This window comes from Podarcis gaigeae, assembly GCF_964106915.1.
Source record: "Podarcis gaigeae genome assembly, chromosome: 1".
Lineage (NCBI taxonomy): Eukaryota > Metazoa > Chordata > Lepidosauria > Squamata > Lacertidae > Podarcis > Podarcis gaigeae.
The window spans coordinates 35,778,643-35,804,776 of record NC_139678.1 but is presented as its reverse complement, the minus strand read 5'-3'; the positions used below and the strand labels follow the sequence as shown (position 1 = coordinate 35,804,776).

Sequence of the window (26,134 nt, the reverse complement as noted above, 5' to 3'; positions counted from 1 at the left end):
CATTTTCCTTGACTTTAGGTAAAATATGGTTCCAGAACTAATAGACATAGGGGCTCAAGAACAGGCAAGGCATTCATGCTACCATTTCCCCCCTAAAATTTGTGGTTTCTTAAGCTCTCTGGTCACAACAAAGGGTTTACTTACTCTTGGCAGATGTATTTCATTACAACTGGGAAACTTTTCTAGTTCATAATAAAAAGCAGTTTACTGCTCAGAATAAAAACTTTTAAAGCAATATTGTTCTAATAACAACTACTCTTACGAGCTTTTGAAGGAAAGAAAAAATTCTATTTATCTCAAAAACAAAAGGCACCTTATTAAATCTCCACAGTTCTTTCCTAATGTATCAATAAGTAAAGGTATCTTATTCAATAATAGTTTCCAGTCATCCACAGCAACTGACACAATCTAGAGACCTTAAAAATTATTAACTTTCAGTTCAGCTTCTCAGAAGAGAATCATGTTTTAAAACATTAAGATATGGTATAAGCACTATAAAACAAACTTGTCCACTATGACCCATAATTTCTAAGGTTAGTACTAAAATCTATTTCAGCTGCAACATTTTATAATTGTTATTTAGTCAATGCACAGCTGAAACCCTCTGCTAAGTTTTAAAGTTAACAGTAACTGAACCGAACACTAATCTTAAATATTTCAGAGCATAAAGAATTAGAAGAAATTGAAATGAAAAATTGATCTTTTAAAAATGATCTTGCTTCTGTCACCTTTTTTGGAAACATGCTTAATTAAAATTATCTTCCGCCCCCAATAGATCCATATGAAGTAGAGCAAAAGCTGTAATGCAGATGTTTTTGTTATACCCAAGGATCTGCACGCATGCTAAAAGCAGCAAGCAAGTTCCCAAGAAGGAAATTAGTCCAGCTGCCTCCAGAAGAAACATGCCTTTAACAAGAGTACAAACCTGATGTTAAAACAGATAGTGCTACAGCTGCTCTTTTTTTTTTTTTCTTCTTTTAATGATCACTACAGGTGTCAATGAATTGCTCAAGTCTGCCTAGAAACACTAGTTAACAGATTCAAACAGCAGTATTTCAGCATGATGTGGATGAAATTGATCAGCAGATGTAAGCCTGCATGAAATTATGAAAATAAAAATTTACTTACGTTTCAAAGCATCGATCCACATTGTCAGACATCAAAAGCAGCATACATAACTGCTCCAGAGCTATTAGTTGCATGTCTCTTTCATCTCCTTGCCCCATCTGCAGCCACTCGAGCAATGTATCTGGGTCCACATCTGCCATGATTTTAAAGAGCTGCCTTTTCTTAAATTAAAAAGTAACCCAAAAATATTTTTAAAATATGGTCAGAATAACTTGAGTGCAAAAAATCTTCCACTCTGCAAAGATCCCAGGTTTCTGTAGTCTTCGCCTAAAAAAGAAAAAGCAATCCATCAAGAGGTGTACAGTCAAATTTTAAATTGTGCTTCCCAACCGTATCACAACATTTTTATGCTGCAATTCTATACATACATACCCAGGAGAAAGACTGATTGAACTGAATGGAATTTATTTCTGAGTATATGTGTATATTTGTCAAGCAGATACTTACTGCAAAAAAATATGCACGCTTCAGAAATAAATGTGTACCACAGTAACCTAAGTCTTGCAGTCAGGATAAACTATGCACAATAGATTATATCTGATGATTTAGTATACTTTATATTCTTTGTGCTAATCACTGAAAAAGTGCTGCACAGTGTCATCCTTGACCAACAGAATTGGTTTTGTGTTCGGAGATTTCACAAGGCACTGCTAAAACAGTTTCAAGGTTATCATTGGAGCCATAACAACTAGAAACAAGTTTAAAAATATCACTATATAAAAGTGTGTGTGTGTGCTGCCCAAAGATGTAGTAAACAGTGGTACCTCGGGTTACATACGCTTCAGGTTACAGACTCTACTAACCCAGAAATAGTGCTTCAGGTTAATAACTTTGCTTCAGGATGAGAACAGAAATTGTGCTCCAGCGGCACGGCAGCAGCAGGAGGCCCCATTAGCTAAAGTGGTGCTTCAGGTTAAGAACAGTACAGACCTCCGGAACAAATTAAGTACTTAACCCGAGGTACCACTGTAATTGGAACAGTACTCAGATATTAAACATTACTCATGTTATTAAAATAATTTATCCAGGGCTTTAAAAGTGCCAAGTGCCTGATCACCCAAGGATACAGAAATAGTATTGATACCTAAGGATTTTAGTTAGAGGGAGCCTGATGCCTAAAAATTTAATAGTGGTTCCCAGGAATTTGATATGCTTTTCTGCCCTAACTTTTAATCTTCTTTATATCTTTTCATTCACCATGTTAGAGTTTTGCATACAACACATAGGTTGATTATGTGAAGGTGGCAACATCAAGCCCAGCAGTTCCAAAAAGGGCAACACCAGCAAAATGTCACAATCACAATGTTCCAGTACTTCATCAGTGCTTGTATCTAATACTATGCATTCATTTGTTGATGTTGTAATTATTGTAAGAAATAACTATGGTTGTAAAGGGGAAACGGAACACTAGCAGTTCAAGAACTAACATCCTCTTCCTAAATAATAATCAAGTTGGGTTTTTTTTACTACTGGAACATCTACTGAAGCATTTTTTATCTTCCTCTTAGGCTATAAGGTAATGACATAATGATCCCCTCTAAGATGCAAGTAGTGACCACATAATGATTAAAATGAATCCTAAAGACTAAGAAGGAACTTTTCTGCTGCCATAATATTGCTAATATGAACAAATATTTCTTAAATATTTAAGGAAATAAAGTTAGTGTGATATCCAATATTACTTAGAGTAGACTCAATGCAATCAATGTACTTGTCCATAAGTTACAATGAGTCTACGCTGAATATAACCAACACTGACTATTACCCTAATAAATTTTGGTTTAAAGAATTCCGATTGTTGCTGTTTTCATTCACCTTGACACAAACATCACTCTAACAGACTGCCTATTTGTAACAGAAAGGGTATGTATATCAGTGAAGAGATACCAACAAATGTGGCAATTACAGGCTACACTAGGAGCACTCTTTTGGACTGCACTACCCACAGCTTCAGCCCAAGCCAATTCATATTTACTTAAAAGTTTCACTGAGCTCAGAGCCGCATCTTTCTAACAGAACATACCCTAAACTCCCAAGAAAGTTGTCCAGATCCACCAGACCTTCTCAGTGAGCAGAGAAATGATGTCTACTGCCACTGCTATTCCACAGGCAGAAACAATAATCCACAGTGAAGGACAAAGGGAGACATTCTGTGGGTATGTCAGTCAAAACCCTGACCCACAGAATCCTATGAAATCTCACTCTCATGAAATACTCCAAGAATGGTGGCAAAACTATGCCAGCCCAGGAACTAGTGCTATTCCCACCCCCACCATAGCAGTCCATGGGTGGGAGAATTTAAAAAACCCAACCTCAGTAGGTAAAAGTAATAGCCACTCTTCCCACCTTATTCACTGGCAGGCAGAAAGCAGCAGTGATTAGAAAATGGTGGTATCTCCACCACATAATATCCCATTACTACTGTGGGACTGGATGCCTTGTTGGTAATGCGCCATTTCTTGGGCAAGGTGCTGGAGTGGCCACCTTTAGGTGTTCTTAGAAGAATCAAAGTATTTAGACCAATTTCAGTCTGGCTTCAGGTCAGGCTTTGAAACCAAAACAGACTTGGTTGACCTGATGAATGAGCAGCTTTGTGACAGAGACAGGAATAGTATGACTCTGTTGGTTCTCTTTGACTTTTAATCAGCTTTTGATACCACTGACTATGGGATCTTGCTGGACCAATGCTGCAGGGTAGGGGGTTATGCTGGACCAACTCTACAGGTGTGGTGTTATGGTAGCTCTGCTTCTACCTGCAGGATAAATTTCAAAGAGTCTTTTGCTCTTCCCCATAGCAGCTGCGCTGTGGGATACCACAAGGATCCATCTAGTCCCCCAAGTTATTTATATCTATATGAAGCCATTTCGAGAAGTCATTAAGGGATATGGAGTTGGGTACCTTTGGGATGGTGATGGCATGACAACCAATTCAATTACTTCTGTCATCTAAGTCAGCTGAGGGTGTGCAGGCGCTGGACCACTGTAATGAACTAGATTACAGTCAATAAATTGTGACTGAATCCTGGAAAGATGAAGGTCCTCTGGGTTGTTGGTTCTCATGTTGGGGAATGAGGCAGACAGCCGGCTCTAGATAGGACTGCACTCCCTTGAAAGAGCAAGTTTGTAGTCTGGGAGTAGTCCCGGGTCCATCTTGTCACCAAAGGTCCAAATGGCAATAGTGGCCTAGAGTGCTTTTGGTCACCTTTGGCTGCCTCACCAGCTACAACTGCTCCTGGAAAGGGATAGCTTGGCCACAAAAGTGCATGCTCTGGTAACCGGTTTACTGAACTATTTTGAAACTTTTTGGTATGGCCTTCCAATGCAATGGAGAGATCAGGGAATGTATTTTGAATGCTATACCTTATTGACTTGATTTACATCAAATTATATCTTTCTATATATGCACTAAGCTATGTATGCCATTCCCACTGCTTCTGGGCATTGCTTACTTATTTACATGTTCCTTAAGTTCTGTTCTTGTTATTCAATTTTTTAATAGTTTTTAGAGATTGATATTAAACTTTATGTCAATGTTGCTTTTAAAAATTATTTTATAGTTTTTTTAAAAAAAATAATTGGTCTCAGCGATTTGATAGGCTACTGATATGGATTACTATCTTAATGTACTGCTGATACGTTGTATTACTAGGTTCTTTAAAAAATTCTGATACACATCGCTCTTTCTTATGTATTAAGCCACTTTGGGTATTATTTGTTATAGAAAACCAGTATAAAAACTAATGATAAGCTGAAAACAGCTGAAAAATTCTCATAATTCCCTTGTACTTCAAAAGCTAAATGCTATCTTTATCGGCATATTAAAGCTTCTTACTCTAACATACAAGTAATTACCTATTTTTGTAAACCTGAGGCTGTTCCTGGGTCAATATAACCACCACACACAAAAGCAGTTTGCTGAAGTAAATATGCCCTTTCACACATTTGCTTTTATCCTTCCATAAATGAATTATATTACAAACATGGAAAAAGTTAACTGTACAAAGTTTCTTCAGTACTGAAGTATTAGGGAGAGGAAGACTCTCTCCAGAATTGTGCCTTTAAAAAATATACTGTTGGGCAAAGTCTGCTTGTGTGTTTGCTTGTGACGTGTTAGCAATTAATAATGTTACCTTTTAACAACATTTGGGGGAGGGGATCATTCCAGAAAAAAACCAGCCTTATGATGTAAAATACTACCCAGTTACAAAGTTACATAGAAATTAGTCAAACTTATTTTCAACTTGGTCTGCATGAGAGACCAAACTAAAAACAATAGAATAATTCCTGCAGGCTGAAAAACCCCAGGTAACAACAACAACAACAAACTTTGTCCTGTATTAAATACATATATCACAAAGGTAAATCCTTCAAAGGCTGCCTACATGCACAGTGAAAGACACACTTAGCTTAAATAAATAAAAGTCAAACACACAGTCAGGCACACTCTCCGACAAAGTAATAAATGTGGGGGAAGGGGCCACACTTTTGTGGCAAAGCATATGCTTCCCACGCAGAAGGGTTCATTCCGTAGTATATCCAGTTAAAAGGCTCTTAGGTAACAAGGCTGGAAGTTACCCAAGACTTTGGAGAACCGCTGCCGGTCAGAGTAGATACTACTGGGCTACACAGACCGACAGCCTGACCATGAGGTACCTTCACGCGTTATTTGCCGACCCTCTACGACGAGACTGAATAAAGCCAACGCCAGACAATACAGCCAGGGATGTCACACTGACTTTTATAGATCCGGCTTGCAATCCAACCCCACCCGCAATTCTCCGAGAGTAAGCCCCGCTGAGCTCAATAGCATTCCCTCCCGAGTAGACACGGTTAGCATTACAACCCCGAGTCACAAAGGAGAGCCGAAAACAACGTAAGGCCACAAGCTCAGGCACCGAGAGGAAGCCGATCACTTCCCCTCCACAGGGCCCGCAGCCCAGGGCTCGAAGCACCTGCTCGCCTCGCCTCCTACTAGGCTCACAGGCCCCAACCAGATCTCTTCGCGGCAGCCCGGACAGGCGACCCCGGTCGCTACCCTCCCGTCCCCAAACCCTCCGTTTCCCCAGGCCTACCAAGCCCCGCCGCGCCTGGACTCGGCGTGGCCTCTCTCCAGCCTCCCCGCTCCAGCCGCCTTCCCCACACGGACCCCGAAGCCCAGCCCGACCCGCCAGCGACGGAGCCGTCCCGGAACCGCCTGCCTCGGAGCCCCAGCTCTCCCCGCCTCCTCTTCTTACCCGGGCCGGGCCGCGGCGCTCGCGTTGTCTGGCAGCCGCAGGCCTCGCAGGGTGACCCGGTCAGGCGGCTTAGGAAAGGCCGCCGCGAGGCCCCGCCGCGCTCTTGTTTCCTCCTCCCCGCTGCCCGAGTGAGTGACTCGCTCGCTCTCCGCGGCGCCGCAGACTTTCTCCTCAGACGCCGCTGTGGCCGCCTCAGCTTCCCGGCGTCCTTCGCTCACCTCCCTCAGTCCATCGCCAGGCAGCGACGCACCCCGTCCATCTTGATCCTCCCGGCACAAGAGTGGGAGGGGGAGGGTGACGGGGAAGCGAGCGCCACAGACACGAGAGGGGGAGGAGGAGGAGGAGGAAGGGGAGCGGGAGGGGGAGGAGCCCGCCAGCCTCGGAGTCACGCTCGGGCGGACTCCGGGAGCCGCGCGGGGAGATACCGAGGGCCGGCAGAGGGGGCGCTGCGGAGGCCAAGCTCGCGCCGGCGTTTCCTACGCTCTTTCCTTACCCGCCGCCGGTTACTTCTCGGACTGCTTTTCCCTCAGCTTCCTCGCCTCTCCGTAACGTTGGGGATGCGTCGAGATGTGTTGAATTGGAAGCAGCAGCAACAGGAAGCGCCCTATCGCGTTCCTCAGGGCGCAATGGCGAACTTTTATTCTCCCCCCTCCCTCGTTAAAAACGAGGAAGAGAAGCGACCTCCCCTCATATCATATACTACACATGTCTCTCTCTCCACCCGCCGCGGCCCAGCTTCTCCTGTCCAAAGAGGAGCGAACTGGAGTCGCAGCAACAGGCGAACGAGGGACTGGACGAGAGGAACAGAAATTCTTCACACGAGTCGCCATTACCTTGCGGGATCCGCGGCCCACTGGCTCCTGTGGCTTTAAAGCGGGATGTGAGGGGGCGAGTTTATTAACGACAACCAAGTTTCTTGGGTGAGCGCAGGGTCCTCCTAGCTGTAGCTCGGAGAAAGGGGTCGCTCCCCTCAGTCCCAACAAGCCTGGGGAATGGGCAAGGATTATAAGAACTGCAGTTCCGCTGGGGAGGGGGACTTCAGAAGGGAAATGCGGTTGCCTTCATTATATATTTTTTATTTTAAAAAAAATTAAAATACTATTATTTATACTCCACCCTTCTGGGGCACTGAGTGCACCTGGCCATTTGGGTCAGCAGGTTGTTCTCCAACTGCATGTACTGCACACTGTCTATTTAAAGCACATTGCCCACCACCAGAGACTTGTGGGAACTGTTAAGGGTGCTGGGAATTGTCACTCTAGGAGGGTGAACGACAATCTCCAGGGTTATTTGTAGGAAAAGGAAAAGTGCTTTAAATGTATTGGGGGGGGGGTGTACACAGCCTAAATCAGAGATAGGGTGACCCTCCAGATGCTGTTGGGCTCTTAACTCCTATCAGCCCTATCCAAAGATGCTGGAAGTTGGGAGTCCAACAATTATCCCTAGTCAAGGTGGTCCTGTAGTGTTTTCTCCACTTGAAGAGCCAATCTATGTGGGCAGCAAAGACATCACATTAGAAGGGCAATATAAGGAGTGCTAATTTTACCGCCCAGCATTTAATAATATTTCCTATATTCCTTCTCCCAATGTGCTCAGGATTCAACTCTCCTCACCACAATCCTACAAAACAATTTATACCAAGGGACAATGAGCGGCCAAGTGAGTTTAATTAATTTATTTTATGTTATTTAATTTAATTAATGGTTGAGCAGCCATTTGAGTCTATGTATCTCCAGTCTAAGCCTTATCTGTCTGATGCTACACTGGGGGGTTGAGGTGGGTGACACCTCCAGTGTTTTGGACCACAAATGAAGTATTTCTCAGGGACACCTACATTTCTGACTAGCTCACTGATTCTACATAATATTAAGTAATTGAGTGTAAGTTCAGTTATATACAAAGTATATGTAAATATTAACTAAACAAACAAACAAACAAACAAGGATAGGGCTCTTGCACCTTGAATGTAAGAGGAGAATTTTAGCAGGTGTAGCTTGTGATGCAATTAGCTCTTCAGTACAACTATTAAAGGTGCAGGAGTCCTGCCCTCTTTTCCATCAGCCCCTCCCAACCAACATACAGTGGTACCTCAAGTTAAGAACTTAATTCGTTCTGGAGGTCTGTTCTTAACCTGAAACTATTCTTAACCTGAGGTAACACTTTAGCTAATGGGGCCCCCCGTTGCTGCCACGCCGTCGTCGTGCAATTTCTGTTCTCATCCTGAAGCAAAGTTGTGTTGGATGAGTTTCAGTTGGTAAGGTTCAAGGTACTATTTCTGGCCCAAAGTACCACTGTATGCCAAAGGCACAAATTAAAAGGAGTGAGAAGCTGTCCTAATGAGGGTTTTTTTTTTTAATTAAAAAAAAGCCTTTGGAGCTTGTTGCATCTCTCCAAAAATGGGAAATGGAAATGGCACTCTTTATGGAGTAATGTAGTATGGCCAAACCGTTAATTTACAAGGTATGTATATTTCTCAAGCAGTTCCAGGGGAACTCCCAAGCAGTTCAAAAATTTTAGTTAAAATGAACAATTCTCCAGTGAGTACATGTGCTAGTTATGTTCCTTCTCTCTTTAGCATAAAGGTTGATGGAAGCAGAGAGTCCATATATGTGTGACTGCAGTCAGTGGCAGAGCTTCATGCTCCGGCACTGGGGGGGGGGGCGAAGAGCAGGCGGGGCAGGGCGGGGCTGGTGTGCATCATGGGGGTGGGGCATGCTGCCTGCAGGGGCGGGGCACCCAGCACGGGCAGCCGCAATGGCACTCTACTGGGATCTCGCTGCCAGGGACGGGGCGCTCCCCCCCCCCACTGCTCTTCCTCTGCCAGTGACTGCAGTTCCACAGGGCAGGGTTAACTCATTGGTAAGATTTTCAGAGGCTTCCAGTTTGCTCCACAATTAGGAGAGAACCTAACCATTTCAGCCTCGTGGACTCATGGGCAAATTGGAATGTAAATCTGAGCATTAGTCTCTGTCATTTACACACCAGCAGAACCATGGGCACAATGCAACTACACTATGTAGAAGGCAAAGCAAAATAATAATAATAATAATAATAATAATAATAATAATAATAATAATAAATATATATATATATATATATGTAGAAGGCAGTTCTCTGACACCTCATTTATTTGTATATTATTATTATTATTATTAATAATAATAATTGAATTTATATACCGCCCTATACCCAGAGGTCTCAGGGTGGTTCACAGAAGAAAATCAAAATATAAAACCACAAAATATATAATCAAAATAAAAACAACCCAATAACCCCCCCCCCCCGCCAAAATAACCCTTACATTTTAAAAGGGCATAGGATGCCAATCAAAACAACCAAAGGCCTGGTTAAAAAGGAATGTTTTTGTAGTAATCTAACCTTGAGGTTACCAGAGCACAGACAACAGTAGGCTATCCCAGTCCAGATAGAGGCGTAGCTGGGCCACCAGTCAAAGCTTGATGGAAGGCACTCCCAGTCACCTGAGCCTTGAGCAACAGCAAAGGATCCAGGAGTATCCCGAATCTACAAACTTGCTCCTTCAGAGGAAGTGTAACACCATCAAGAGCAGGCAATCTCCCACCTATCTGGTCTAGGGAACCACCCACTAACAGTGCCTCAGTCTTATCTGGATTGAGTTTCAGTTTGTTGGCTCCTCCAGTCCATTACCAAGGCAAGATACTGGTCCAGCACTTTCACTGCCTGACCTACTGATGTAAAGGAGAAATAGAGCTGAGGGCCATCAGCATACTGCTGACAACGTACTCCAAACCTCCTAGCAGTTTCATGTAGATGTTAAACAACGTGGAGTATAAGATTGAGCCTTGTGGAACCCCCACACTGAAGGTTCCACAGGGCTAAAAAGCATTCCCCAAGTAACACCTTTGGGGAACGGCCATCCAAGTAGGACTGGAACCACAGCAAAGCGGTGCCACCCACCCATAGTTCGGACAGTTGCTCGAGAAGGATAGCATGGTCAAAGGTATTGAAAGCTGCTGAGAGGTTGAGAAGAATTAACACATTTCCCTTGTCTCTCTCTCTACCGAGGTCATCATACAGGGGGACCAAACCAGTTTCTGTGCCAAAACTGGACCTTAACCCTGATTGAAATGGATCCAGAAAATCAGTTTCTTCCCAAAGCGCCTGGAACTGGTCTGCAACCACTCGCTCCAAAACTTTGCTTAGGAAAGGGAGATTAGCAATTGGCCAGTAGTTGGTTAGGTTTTCCGAATCTAGGGAAGGTTTCTTAAGGAGTGGTTTTACCACTGCCTCCTTCAAACAGGCAGGGACCACCCCCTCGTAAAGAGGCATTGATCACCTCCCTGGCCCAGCCACCTGTTCCCTCCCTGCTGATTTTTATCAGCCAAGAGGGGCAAGGGTCTAGAGTGCAAGTGGTCACCCTGACTGATCTGAGCACCTTGTCCACATTCTTGAGCCTTACCAACTGAAACTCATCCAACACAACATGACTAGACTGTGCTCTGGACACCCCATGAGATTCATCTGCTAGGTATTGATAGATGCAGGCGATTTTATCCTCAAAATGCTTTGCAAACAAGTCACAGTGAGGTACCATTGGTTCTATCACCTCCTTTGGGCCAGCCTGTAAAAGGCCTCGTACAACCCAGAAAAGCTCTGCTGGACTGCATAATGATGCAATGGAGGCAGTAAAGTAAACCTTCTTTGCTTCCTTCACTGCCACTAGATAGGCTCAGGGGTTATCATGTCAATAGCCTGAGCCACTCAGTTGTAAAGACATTACAACTTTGACATTATGACATATGGCCACATATGGTCTCTCCCTAGAGTATTTGTTAATTTTAGAAAGGGGAAGGGCCAAGAATATAATCAAAGAAAGACTCAGGGGCATTGAAGCCCAAAATGACTTTAATCAACTTCCGATAACTTATAAACTCCTATACAATTCCCAAAGGCCCCATCTAGCAAACTATCTCAAAGTTCTAGACAACGCTAAACACCGATGGGCATTTTCCAGGGCCCGCTTTAACGCTCTCCCTTCAGCTCTTCTAGAGAGAAGATACAACAAAATACCGATCAAACAAAGATTATGTCCCTGTAACAGCAACAAAATCAAAACCATCGGGCATGTTATCTTATACTGCCCATTATATCGAGACTTGAGAAAAGAGCTGATCGAGCCAATTCTGAGGAAAATACCTCATAGTACAGACGACACCTATATCAGACACCTCTTAGCTGACAAAGAGCCCGAAATTAACAGGCCTGTGGCAAAGTACTGTTACATTGCAACAAGAATAAGACGAGCAATGATGTCAGCAACGGAGTTCAAATTGTAAACATCGAAGGAACGATAATAAACAGTAGTGACATTTGAATTTAATTCTTAAAACCTTAAAAGTCGAAACCTGGTCATAAATATAAGCACCAATTCTGTGAATTGGCGATATTTCCACTGTTATTTGTAGTACAATACCACTTATAATGTCATATTTTTATAAATTGCTTTCTGGTCATTGACCATATTAAAGATATTTGATTTGATTTGATTTGATATTATGACATGCCTATGTGCTTTTTTTGTTTGTTTGTTTTAAGTATTTTAAGATACTCCCAGGAAGCAACCATATGCCATAATGTGTAGTCCCTTCCTAGGGTATTGTATGGGGAAAATATGTGCCTCTGGAGAGTACAGTTGCAGTACAGTGCAAAGAAGCCAGTCCAAGGACTACCTCATAAGTAAAGGTAAAGGTAAAGGTACCCCTGCCCGTACGGGCCAGTCTTGACAGACTCTAGGGTTGTGCGCTCATCTCACTCTAGAGGCCGGGAGCCAGCACTGTCCACAGACACTTCCAGGTCACGTGGCCAGCGTGACGAAGCTGCTCCGGCGAACCGGCACCAGAGCAGCACATGGAAACGCCGTTTACCTTCCCGCTATGAAGTGGTACCTATTTATCTACTTGCACTTAAGGGTGCTTTCAAACTGCTAGGTGGGCAGGAGCTGGGTCCGAACAACGGGAGCTCACCCCGCTGCAGGGATTCGAACCACTGACCATACGATCGGCAAGTCCTAGGCGCTGAGGTTTTAACCACAGCGCCACCTGCGTCCCTACCTCATAAGTATCTGGTGTGTTTTTTTTAGTAGAATTGTTCAGTGTTCACTATTTTATTTAAAAGTTTGCACATTAACAGAGTGTCCTGGACTCATTTTTGCATGTAGGAGAAACTGACACAGGACAGAATGAAACAATAGGCTGTTTCATTCATTCCTACACATGAGGCAACCACAGCCTTGAGACAAACAGTTTTCTGCAGATAGACCCACCATGTGAGACATATTTTAACAGTGACTATATACATAAATTGTTGTTTGTTTTCATTATTGGTGAATGTATACACACCATCATTTTTAATATGTCCTGAGGCCTGAGAGAGGCCTCCGGGACACGGCTGCTGCTGCTGCTTGTGTGAGTGTTGGGAGGACCGCTCCCTCTCCTGCCAACTCCATCCGGCCTAGGGGGCGGGGCCTGCACTACCACTACAGTTTAGAGGTCTGAGCAGCTACCGGCAGCAATGGACACAATGGTTTTAAATGTTTTAATCGCTTTTAATTTGCAGCACTTTAAATGGTGGTTGTTGTTTTTTATAATATTATATTATTTCATTATTTTATTTTTGCTTGGGGTGGGATAAGCATTTAGTCAGGGCTATTGTTTCTTGCTTTGTTTTGTTTTGTTCTGTTCTGTTTTGTTTTATTATTATTATTATTCTGTTAAATTATTATATAGTTTGTATTTTGCCTTTTAAGGGGAAGGGTCATGGCTGCCTGGGAGTGGGCCTCAGCCAATAGATTGGGTGGGGCAGGTTCCACAGGGGGAGATGTATTGGGACACCCGATCTCAGTGATCACGGGCAGGAGGAGGAGTTATGCTAAGACCAGACCATGTCATTACCGAGGAGGCAGGTTTAGTCGTTGTTTGAGGACTATCCCTGCCTCCAGGTCTGGTCCTGACCAGAAGGATACAGTAATCAGCAAGGGAAACCCACATGACCTGAAAGTGTTGCTGTGCAATGCCAGGTCAATGATGAATAAAACCACTGCCATCCACAACCTGATTGTGGATGGAGGATTTTATCTGGCATGTGTGACAGAGACCTGGTTGGATGAAGCAGATGGGCCTGTCCTTGCCGCTGCTTGCCCACCAGGTTTCTCTTACGCACAGCAACCCAGGTCATGTGGGCGGGGAGGGGGGGTTGCAGTGATTTTTAGGAAGTCATTAGTCTGCACCAGGCGTCCTATTGGGAAGACCCAGTTTTCTGAGTGCATGTTCTGGAAGTTGGGCAATAGGGGCAGTACAGGATTCCTACTGGTGTACCGACCTCCCCGCTGCACCAAGGATTCCCTGCCCGAGCTGCTTCAGGTCGTGGCGGATATGCTCCTGGAGACACCTAGCTTGGTTGTCCTGGGGGATTTTAACATCCATGCCGTCACGACCTTACAAGGTGCCGCTCGGGACTTCGTGGAAAGCATGGCCTCCATGGGGCTGTCCCTGAATAAGTCTGGCCCAACTCATAGCCACGGACATGCCTTAGACTTGGTGTTTACCTCTACGGATGTTGGTGATCTGACATTAACTAAAAGCGAAACAAAAGAAGTGCCATGGTCAGATCACTTCCTGGTGCAACTGGACTTCTCCGCAACCCTTCCCCTCCGCAGGGAGGTGGGACCGATTCGGATGGTCCGCCCCCGCCACTTAATGGATCCAATTGGCTTCCAGAGAGTGGTAGGGGATGCTTTATCCCAAGTTGATGGCCTTTCAGCTGATTCCCTGGTGGCACGCTGGAATGCGGAGTTAACCGGGGCTATTGACTGTCTGGCTCCGAAGCGCCCTCTCCGATTGCATGGAGCCCGGACAGCCCCGTGGTTTTCCCCGGAGCTGAGGGTGATGAAACAATCGTTGAGACGGCTAGAGCGCCGGTGGCGGAAAACTCATTCTGAATCAGACCGGACACGGGTTAGAGCTCAACGTCGAGCCTACCAAGTGGCAATGGCGACGGCGAAGAGGGCCTTCTTCGCCGCCTCGTTTGCATCTGCAGAAAACAGCAGCAGGAGACTTTTTCAGGTGGTTCGCAATCTATCAGAACCACCTGTACCACCGGGGCCTGGTAGGGACCCCAAGATCTCCTGCAATGCTTTGGCAAAGTTTTTTGCAGATAAAATCGCTCAGATTCAGAAGGAGGTAGACTCCACCGTGGGAGCAGGGCCAGGGTGGGAGAGTGCTAGAGTTCTGTCTGGTCCTGTTACATGGGATCAATTCCAATCGGTTACCTCCGAGGATGTGGACAGGCTGCTTGGACAAGTGAAACCGACCACCTGTCTCCTTGATCCTTGCCCATCCTGGCTGATAAAAGCGAGCCGGGAAGGGCTGGGCGATGGGCTCTGCGGGGTGGTGAATGCTTCCCTCTGTGAGGGAGCCTTCCCAGACCCGCTGAAAGAGGCGGTCATTAAACCGCTTCTTAAAAAAAACATCTTTAGATCCGGCCAATTTGGCCAACTATCGCCCAGTCTCAAATCTGCCATTCTTGGGCAAGGTGATTGAGCGGGTGGTTGCTGAACAACTCCAAGCACGCCTGGAGGAAACGGACCATTTGGATCCCTTCCAATCGGGATTCAGGCCTCACCATGGGACTGAAACTGCCTTGGTCGCGCTGGTTGATGATCTCCGGCGGGCTAGGGACAAAGGTGAGAGCTGTTTCCTAGTTCTGCTGGATCTCTCAGCGGCCTTTGACACCATCGACCATAACATCCTTCTGGACCGTCTAGAGGGGCTGGGAGCTGGGGGCACTGTCATACAGTGGTTCCGCTCCTTCCTCCTGGGCCGTGTCCAGAAAGTGGTGGTGGGGGGTGAGTGTTCAGACCCCTGGGCTCTCACTTGTGGGGTGCCTCAGGGTTCTGTCCTCTCCCCCATGCTTTTTAAAATCTATATGAAGCCGCTGGGAGAGATCATCAGGGGGTTTGGACTGGGTGTTCATCAGTATGCAGATGACACCCAGCTCTACCTCTCCTTTAAATCAGAACCAGTGAAGGCGGTGAAGGTCCTGTGTGAGTTCCTGGAGGCGGTTGGAGGTTGGATGGCGGCTAACAGATTGAGGTTGAATCCTGACAAGACAGAAGTACTGTTTTTGGGGGACAGGAGGCGGGCAGGTGTGGAGGATTCCCTGGTCCTGAATGGGGTAACTGTGCCCCTGAAGGACCAGGTGCGCAGCCTGGGAGTCATTTTGGACTCACAGCTGTCCATGGAGGTGCAGATTAACTCTGTGTCCAGGGCAGCTGTCTACCAGCTCCACCTGGTACGCAGGCTAAGACCCTACCTCCCTGCGGACTGTCTCGCCAGAGTGGTGCATGCTCTAGTTATCTCACGCTTGGACTACTGCAACGCGCTCTACGTGGGGCTACCTTTGAAGGTGACCCGGAAACTGCAATTAATCCAGAATGCGGCAGCTAGACTGGTGACTGGGAGTGGCCGCCGGGACCACATAACACCGGTTCTGAGAGATCTGCATTGGCTCCCAGTACGTTTCCGAACACGATTCAAAGTGTTGGTGCTGACCTTAAAGCCCTAAACGGCCTTGGTCCTGTATACCTGAAGGAGCGTCTCCACCCCCATCGTTCAGCCCGGACACTGAGATCCAGCGCCGAGGGCCTTCTGGCGGTTCCCTCATTGCGAGAAGTGAGGCTACAGGGAACCAGACAGAGGGCCTTCTCGGTAGTGGCACCCGCCCTGTGGAACGCCCTCCCATCAGATGTCAAAGAGATAAAGAATTACCTGACGTTCAGAAGATATCTTAAGGCAGCCCTGTTCAGGGAAGTTTTTAATATGTAATGCTGTACTGTTTTTAACACTGATTGGGAGCCGCCCAGAGTGGCTGGGGAAACTCAGCCAGATGGGCGGGGTATAAATAATAAATTATTATTATTATTATTATTATTATTATTATTATTATTATTATGTCACAGAATTTCCCGCAGCGTGAAAGAGAATGGGCAAACCTTGTTCATATATGGTTGGGTACATTGGATCTCCTCAACTGTTAATGTGTTTAGGAATGAGGGGTAAACAGGTTGGAGGTTAGTTAACATTCTTAATTGTGTGTGGTTAAATCTGCATAAAATAGAGCACCCTTTAATTTTTTCCTTGGTGTTTATTGTGAACTGCCTTAGGAAGACCTTTGATCATGACATGCATTATAAAAAAAAACCCCTAAATAATCAGTAAACATTGTGTTACAACCTTCAAAGCTGCAGTTCTGAACATGCATTATATGAAATACAGTTTCTGTTAAATTAATGGGGCATAATCTGCTGATCATGTTTTAGGGTATAAATTGAACTGTCATTCTAGTGTTAGGATTTAGCTCATTAGTTTTAAAACCTGTAATCTGTGGTTCTGAGATCCATCATTAAGTAGGAACCATCTACTCAGAACATTCTGTATATAATTACTCTCTGCGATTTGCTGTGAAAAAAGGCCACATTCAGGCACACTGGGTCATCACAGTGGCTCTTTTTGTAGAGTTGCATGACATTTTTAGTGAGGCCATTAGTCACAAAAGAGGTTAATAATATAATTAACATAAGATTATAGTTTATTTAAATAGTGGTGACTATGTGGCAGATCCTTCCTGTAGTCACCAGGAAAATGGAAGTATGCAGAGAACCTGAAGACAATGGCAGTTCTTCCACCTCACACAGGACCAGGCAGTCACATGTCACTGTCCTAGGCAGACATCATTTAGGAAGTCTTTAGTTACTCTGACTGACAATGTGATGTGTCAATATCATTATAAGTGTAAAATAATGCTGATCTTCAACAACAAGAAATTGGGAAGATATGTGGATTGTAAAATATTGTATATTACATGAAGTATGTCAGAGAAAGCCAAGATTAGGGATGGCAGAGGAAACTAGTTCGCTTTGCATTTTATTTTGAACCTACCACATTCATGCTTCCCAAAACAAAAGTGTATATTGGTGAAAATCATGTGCAAAATACACTCTATTAAATGTTTTGCAAAAATCCCACATACTGGACAACATACAAAAATGTGTATATTAGGAGACATGACACAAAGATGCATCTGATTGTTCATCTGGACTTCTTTTCTTAAAAAAAACCCCCAATAACACATATGTATCTTTTCCACAATCAGGAGCGCAAACAAGATTGGATCAATTGAAAAGAGAGAGAGACTGCAATTGACACTGCTGTGTGGAGTGTTCTGTTTAGTATTCCAGTCAGTTATGCCATCCTCCAGGATAGTCCTTTCCATTCCTACCCAGTTTCCATCACCTGCCCTGCCCACATCATTGGTCAGCATTCCATGGCTACAGAGCACATTCAGTCTCCATTCAGCTATTCTGGGTTTTCTTTAATGATCAGGGCGGGGGAAGCTGATTGTAATGCCATCAGCTCCTGTTTCAGGTTCCAGGACAGAACACCAGTAAATATTAACTTTAAATACTAAATCTGGTAAGACACAAACCTGCCTACCTAAACCTAGCACAAAGGATTGATAGTGTTCCTGTGGATGGAGACTAATTTATGAGCTGGGCGGACTGGTGAAACATGGAGATGGGAGTAGTAAATTGGTGGCTTGAGGGGAATTTGTGAGGGTAAGCCCAATGGAACATTTGTCCTTCTAAACCATTTGGCTTATAAACCAAAATAAATTTCAGGCAGTAGGTAGTAGATTACCAGGGCCTATAGAAAGGCGTGAGCCTTGTGGAAAACATTTTGATCCCACTGTTGGGGAGGTTAGCTATTTTATAGCAAATTCAATCAAGAAGTTTAAGTACCCACTCATTTTTAATTGTTAAATAGGACAGAGCTGGAGATAAGTGATTATCAGAAAAATATTTTAGCTTAAATCTTATTTATTGATGCATAATTAAAATGGGGCAAAACCTACCTGAGATAGAAAACATCAGCATTTATTCCAAATAGTCTACAGTGAAGCAATTAAATGGCACTGTGGAGTTGATGCTTTTTACCATGTCACTTTTGACTGTCAATCTGCCATTATTCAAATGATATACAGTTGTTTTAAAAAGTAAAACAAATTGGGATAAATTATTAAAATGGCATTAACAATACAAAATATTTTTATTTTAATCCTTTGGATTTTAGTTTTATTTATGTGCCCCAAAATATCACAAAAACAGTTCCTGCCTCACACATTTTCCCAATTAAATTTGTGCCATTTTTAAATTTTAACATAAACATTTTCATTAGTCATATTTCAAAACACTGCATGACTGATGCTTCTGTGTATCAAACCATTCCAGGATTCAGAAATCTGAGCATGGTAGAGGTACCCTAAATGACCCCATAGATCTTAGCAACATGGCTTGGAATGACACAGTTTTCCAAGTGTAAGAAGAAAACACATTTATTATACTTGTGATCAAATGCTTAGCAATTTTGTTTTTCTGTACTTCTGCTTTATTCCTACCTAGCACAGAATGCAGAACATTCACCTTTCCCATCTTATCCTTAAATTCATCACCATACAATTCATTTTCTTAAAGAAACAAATGTTTCAATCTGTTGTGCTTTTTCACAGAAAAAATCATTTCCTGTTTCAGATTATTCTTGTTACAGTCAAAAGGATTAGCTACTTACTTGATACTTCCACTGAAAGGGTTACACAGTATACCGGTAATGTCTTATTCAGTCCAGATGGCTTTTCAGACATCTTCTTGAAAAAGACTTTTATCCAGAAAAGCAAATCCTGCGTTAAATCTCTTTAATTTAAAAAGGGGGGTTGGGTGAAACTTCATATTAAGATCCCAGCAGTTCTCTTTCAGCTTGGCTCTTCTAATATCCTAGAACATGTCTGAACATAGGGTCAACTTTGTGGCTTTTCCATTGTGCCACTGTCTGTAATCTTTCATCCCAGTAATCACAAGTGCAGCTACGTCAGCTGTAAAGCACACTGTTTACCATTCACCAGCTTGTGCAATGTGCTGCAATGAGAAGTGTGTTAAAGGTTGACTATTACATTCTTCAAATGTTTTGATTAGTCATGTTGCTGTGGTTTCTGCCTGAGGACTGTATGCAATGTAAGTTTTGAAAGTGCACTGCATTTGAAAACATCAGTCTAGTCTTTATATACCCATTTCTGCTCAACTTCCACTTTCAGACATAACTAACAGCATCTTTCAGACAGGATCTTTTTCTGCTTAAAAAATAATCTATAATCGAGCAAATGTTCTATAGATGTAGCCTCCTCAAGCTTGTGAGTCCAGCAAACAGGAAGTGAACTCCCTGCTTAAACTTCCTGCTTGTGCCGGGCTAAGAGCTGAAGTGATGAGGAAGGTGTCAACTTTGACTCCAGCCAATCAGGAATTGCAAGAGGATGACATGCAATCATTCTGTGAATGCAGACCCACACTTATTCTAGGATGACTAACACTTTTTCTGTAGTACAGCTTGGCTTGCCTAACCACAATAGCTGCACATGCCCTGTGGAACTTTTGACTTAGGGTTTTTGACAATTTCAAAAACAGTTTTCAAAGTGGTATTTAGCTGCAGTTCAGTGAAGGGGGGTGAGTCAGTCCCTGTACTTGGCAACAGAGAGCTGGTCAAAGGGAGAACAGAAACTCTTTGTTAGAACAACACCACTTTCTACCAGTCGATGTTTCCAAGCATGATTCAAAGCACTGGTTATCATGCCCTACAAGGCCTTATATGACTTTGTTTCAGTTTGTGGGATATTAGCAGCCAAACCTAACAAATGCATATTATTGCTAGTTAACATGAGAAGGGGCCTAGTCCACAGAGCTATATTGCTAGTAGGCAGATACTCAGACCATTGAAGTACAATTGGTAGGGAGGGCTCTATATGATGTCATTTCCCCTCCTCTCCTAGAGAGGAAGAAGCATTTGGAATTCTTATTCTTCTCTCTTTTCCTTTGACTGGCATTGGTACAGACATGCTTCCGCTTGCTCCAACTTTATGCACATTCCTGAAGCTGGTTATGCGCGCGCTCTCTATCTCCCTGTGTATTTGCTGCTGCCTTTGTTGTAAGCCAATGCATGGTTATCATCCCAGCAAATGTCCATTTATTTAAGGAATTGCTTCTTATAAGAGCAATTATGTGTGACTGGCATTTACTGATATATATGTGGTATTTCTCAAAAGCACAATTTGATGAACATTGTGTTCTCATTATATTGAGGACGCTGATAAAGTATGTTGAAATTCATTGCCAACCAGGCTGTGTAGGATCACAACACTGAAGGCTTTCTGAAAATATCTGGAGACTTCTGTTTTTTTGCAGGCTGTATCTCAAAGGAAGACTTAGTTTGCAAGTCTGTTTTATTTTGTTGGTGTTTGCTATAGTAATCTGAGTGTCTACTTGTTTTATTATTTGTTATCAGTATTTTCTTTTGTTTTTTTCTGTGTTTTATTGGGAAGTTTTGTATGTTATGTGCTTATTTTTAACTTAAATGTTCACTAACTTAGGGGAAACATTCTTAAAATCAGGGTGCACATTTATTAATAAAAATTTATTAAGGTTTCAAACAGCATTTCAATAAATGCTAAAAACAAGATTTTGGGATACAAAGCCTTTTCCAGTCTCTTATCATTCTTGTATCACCAATCTGTTGATTTCTAGGAAGTCTGCACTGTGAACATTGTGAGTTGATATCCATGAGAACATACTGTACATATGTTAATCTGGTCCTGCTCTTTCTTCTGTCTCTGAATTAAGGCCCTTCACATGGTCACTGTTTTCAAAGGTGCTCTCTGTAAGGGTCAACCTAGATATGACATGAATTGCATGGATGCAACAAGGTTTTTGTTGCTGTAGTATAAATAGCAACCTCTTGAGTGTAGGGCTGGGCAAGTGAAGTTTATTCCTGCCTCTTTATTCGTGCCACAGCCTGATCAAAGCCGCCTCTCTGCACCTGCTGTTTGCCATTCCCTTCTGCAGTACTGTGCAAGAATCATTATGTAGCACATTGAACAAACAAAAGTAGTGAATATCAGAAAGAAAGCTCCCACCATAAATAGCAACAAGAAAGGAAATTCCGAATAAACACCAGGAATAACTTTTTGAGAGTAAGAGCTGTTTGACAGTGGAACAGTCTCTTCGGGAGGTTGTGGACTCTCCTCCTTTGGTGGTTTTTAAGCAGAGGTTGGATGGCCATCTGTCTTGGATAGCTGAGGTTCCTATATTCCAGGGGGTTGAGCTAGATGACCCTTGGGGTCCTTTCCAACTCTACAATGCTATGCTTCTATGATCCTACTATGATTTCACAGTTCTTTAAACAATTGAAAAATTAATGCAGCAAGGAAAGCAATTCAACATTCATAAATCTGATTATAATCAAATATAGTTATTGAACATAGAACATTGTAAAGTTTAAAAAATATAAATTCATAATTTGTACTTGTTGTTAATATACAGTGGTACCTCAGGTTAAGTACTTAATTTGTTCCGGAGGTCCGTACTTAACCTGAAACTGTTCTTAACCTGAAGCACCACTTTAGCTAATGGGGCCTCCTGCTGCCACCGCGCTGCTGGAGCACGATTTCTGTTCTCATCCTGAAGCAAAGTTCTTAACCTGAAGCACTTTTTTTGGGTTAGCGGAGTCTGTAACCTGAAGCGTATGCAACCTGAAGCGTATGTAACCCGAGGTACCACTGTATTAATATTATATTTCACTATATTAAATATATTTCTGTTTACAAAACTGTCTTGACATTGTTTCCCTTCTCAAAACCTAAGGAGTTCAACAAAATTTAAGGCTTAATTATTCAATTTCTGGCACTTTTGGTATCTGGAAAGTTAAATCAAATACTTCTCTTTAAAATAAATTAAGGAATTATCTCCTTATCTCTGTTGCCTCCCTGTGGACCAGCTATATCACTACAAGAAGAAAACAAAGTGGAAAATGTAGTGCAGGAATATCCCATAAGGTAGTCAGTGTGACAAACCTACTTTGTCAACTGATTGAAGCAATGGCCTGCCTTTGAAGTTCATGGGTTCAGACTAAATTGGGTACACGGTGAAAGACTCATGTGATGTTTTTACCACATGTCTCACTTCCAGTGCAATGACATTTTGCCATACCACTGCCCGCCCACTTAATCATGTGGAACCTGACACATAACCTTCCACTTAGGCTCAGCTCAGGCTGGGCTCATTCAAATCTACATAATCCCCACACTGAATGCTGAAATTTTTTCGTGGGGAGTTTTTTAAAAAGTTCACAAATTATTCAAAAAATGTGAAGAACTGGATTTAATATTTTAGAAATGAGGAACAAAATCCCTAGCCATAGGCCTATGCCCTGAGTTCTGACAAGAAGTACATTGACAGTTCTACAAACCATTGTTTATTACAGTACTTTATGTCTTCCCAGAAAGTCATACGTATTACTGTGATGTCTGGGCACTTCCTTATTCTTTACAATCAACTTATAAAGTTGGTCTATTTCATGCATCTTAAAATCAGTTGTTTTCATGTCTCTATATCAAAGGCATTAGATTATAGCAGAGGCAGGCAAGATTGAGGCTTGTTGGATCTAGTTTGTTTTTGTTTTGTTTTTTTACTCAAAAGTCCAATATCCTCAGTCTCTAGCTACAAAATCCAGTACACAGCCATTTTCAGTTCTCGTGGGTACCATTTCCAAATATAAAAGCTTTCTGTAGTCATCATCCTCACTACTAGCAAAGCAGAGCAGAAAATTAATATTCTGCATTTTGCTGTTTCAATAAGCCTGAATCACAGATGGAGATTTTAGAAAAATGAAGAGATTTGTGTCAAGTGGATTACTACCAGCATGGGTTATTACGTCAACTAGTAAAGAAAGTAACTGATTTTGCTGGGGGGGAAATGACAATTATGAATGCACAAAAACAAAGAAAGCACAGTATTTGAAAGACATTATTCATTCCTGGACTTTTAGAATGGGTGTGGGGCTCAAGCTTGGTTCTTCCATAAAGTTCTAATCATGAACACCAAATGTAATTTATCACACTATTCAAGATAATATAGACATTTTTTGTTCCCTCTTTTTTAAGTAGGGGCAGAGGTCAAGTAGGCATTTGGAGAATTATGTTGCAAACATATGTTTCATGTGAAGTCTCAAGTTCAGAGTTAGATATCAACCTCAGAGCATATCCTAACATGTTTATAGGTGTGAAAAGCTATGGAAGGATTGGGTGAGATTTTGAACCTGAAATGTCAGCCTTGGTTCACATTTGCAGATATCTTTGTAACACAGATTAAAACACATAAAACATGTTCATGACCAGCCTGGCATTTACCAGCAGCACTGCTGGAAGAGAGGGACAACTGACATTATCACCCCAGTTCTGCACATAGCTGTCAACTTTTCCCTTTTCTTGCAAGGAATCCTATTTGGATTAAGGGAATTTCCCTTTAAAAAAGGGAAACGTTGACACCTATGGTTCTGCATTCTAGGGAGCAGCTAAGAAGTGTTAATGATTTTATGATGGTAATGCCCCTTCTTCTGAATATTCGCACTTGCCTTCCAATGCCATAGCTCCCCTGCCCATCACCACTGAGATCCCACCCCCACCCATACCACTTCCCTTCCTCCCAGGCACCTAACTCCAAGGGTCTCAAGGGCCAGGTCATAATGGTTTTGATGATATTCCACAGTTACAACCAGATGTTATTTCACTTCAGTAGCGAGATTCACCCTATTAAGTACCTCAGCTACCTTACCTTCTAATAAGGTACAGATGATCTAGATAACGCTCTCCCACCCCAAAAGCCACCTCAGTAGATACCCACCAACAAACCACAATTCAGTCCCTACTGTAGGGCCTACATATATAAAACACAAAATGCAAAAATCTAGCAGCATTAAGTTGTTATAAGTGCATTAGTAAAGCACCATTCATGCACCATTTAGCACAAGCATATACTTAACGTATTTTATGTGCTTTTCCCCCCTTATCTTTTCTACTAGTAATTGACTGGAATTATATATACAGTATATATATCATGCATATGCTTTTTAATTTCCATAGTATTCATCAATAGTATACCAAATCAATTGCATATATTTGCATATATTTTTCTTTGGGGGGGGAGAGGGGGGAGGTGGGGGAGATCTTAATCTGAGCAGTCCCTGCCTCCTTAACTAAAAGCTTATTTCAGCTGGGAATATTCGCCATCTTCAAACTCCTCAAATCCTGTGTGGAAATATGCTTAGCATGAACACTCTCTTAACCAATTGGCATGGGAGCCATTTACATATTGAATGAGACCATGCTATGTCTGGCATTTATCACTTCAATCTGCTTCCTGCATCCATGCTGGTGTTAAATGATTAGAGCTAATAGCACAGAGGCATTATCAGAGATGCACTGGCATAATTCAAGAGGAACAGATGGGAGGTCTGGTGTTTCTCAGGAGGTCCAGGCAGCTCCCTCTCAAACATGCAGCTTTTCACAGGATGCCAAAATGTTCTTGCTGTGCCTTAGCTAATTTTGGAGAAAAACAGTTAAAAAAAAAAAGCCAAGCTCAATTTAGCTTTAGGTAGTAAACTGACTGATAGGTGTTCATAAATAAATATAAATGCAAAGAACCAAACATTTTGCTATTAAAGAGAATTTTAAGGGACAAACAGAAGAGAAAATGAGAGAAGTGGAGCGAACGGATGTGCTAGTTTCCATGCAGCAAAAAGTAATGGTGACTTTTTGAGTTGGTTGTTAACTGCAGTACTAAATCTTCCTCCTTCAGTCAGGCTGAAAGTGTCACGTTGTACAGTTACAACAGTCCTTTATAGTTCTGTTATTGGTAAAGTAGGTGGTCTTAAAACATGTCGTTTAATCTATTAAAGAAATTATTCCACTTCAGCTCTAATTTGCTGCTGTTAATAGTCATGTGCACTCACATTTTTGGTGCAAGCAAATCAAAAGCAGTGAAAAAGAATTGGGACTACAATGGCCTAAATTTTTAAAATATACTTGTATGAGTGGCCAAAGAAGAAAACAACTTGCAAAATGAAACAAACCACACACACATACAAACAAACAAATGAAAACCAACCACTCAAATCCCACCAGAATTATACTTTTAGCATCAATAATTAACTTTAGACACAAGCCTTAAAAAAGCATTGATCGGAAAGAAGAAAATGGTACCTTGCTTTGGGAGTCAAGAAATACCGGTACACAAACTTGTACAATCACTGAAATAAACTAAAAGGAAACCCTTTTTTGTAATCTGTAATTAAATAAATTTTTAATTGGACTTAAAAATGAAAAATTTCATTCCACTGCTAATATATTTACTGCATAGAAATTCTCCCCCCCCCCCATATGTGAAAACTAATGCAGATCCCACACGTTCTAAATATAACAATGAATTGTTTGTTATAATTATGTCTCTTGATAACTGAACCAACATCCTGTAGTTAACATCTATGGCAACTCATTAGGAGGGATGAGCAAGCACAGCAAAATAAAGGCAGGAAGTTGCTTTTCAACTTCAGTGGTTACATAAAAAGTGCAAGTTGTTTATACTTGACTTTATGCTGCACTTAATTTTTAAGAGGTGGCATGGCAGTTTTCTAAATTCCCTGGAACTGAGATGGTATCTTCTTCCTAAATGCATTCAGTATAATTGAACCTAATTATACCCTAGAACCAGCTTAACTAAATCACTTTCCTGTCTTCTGCTGTAGGCTCACATAAATTTACAAAATATGAATGAAAACTACTTGTAATAAAGATTCCGGATAAAA

General features: G+C 42.5%; 1 protein-coding gene and 1 long non-coding RNA gene across 51 annotated transcripts in view; one reads left to right on the top strand and one right to left on the bottom strand.

Moving 5' to 3' along the window:
- Positions 1–19,682, bottom strand: part of HECTD1 (HECT domain E3 ubiquitin protein ligase 1) — a 66,187-nt gene extending 46,505 nt beyond the window's left edge. For 13 of the 50 annotated variants that reach the window (XM_083740135.1, XM_083740179.1, XM_083740148.1 and 10 more), the window contains exons 1-2: positions 19,022–19,662; positions 1,129–1,395 (exon numbers count right to left, since the gene is read on the bottom strand). In XM_083740135.1, the coding sequence (XP_083596261.1) occupies positions 1,129–1,268 (140 nt within the window). In that variant the 5' untranslated portion in view covers positions 1,269–1,395; positions 19,022–19,662. Of the gene's footprint in view, positions 1–1,128; positions 1,396–6,362; positions 6,765–19,021 lie in introns of those variants that run through there. The other 37 variants (XM_083740183.1, XM_083740139.1, XM_083740156.1 and 34 more) reach the window with 12 other exon arrangements.
- Positions 6,784–26,134, top strand: part of LOC310846063 — a 40,747-nt gene continuing 21,396 nt past the window's right edge. The window contains exons 1-2 of the long non-coding RNA XR_014565114.1: positions 6,784–7,282; positions 7,959–8,021. This is a non-coding gene — a long non-coding RNA (uncharacterized lncRNA). The remainder of the gene's footprint in view (positions 7,283–7,958; positions 8,022–26,134) is intronic.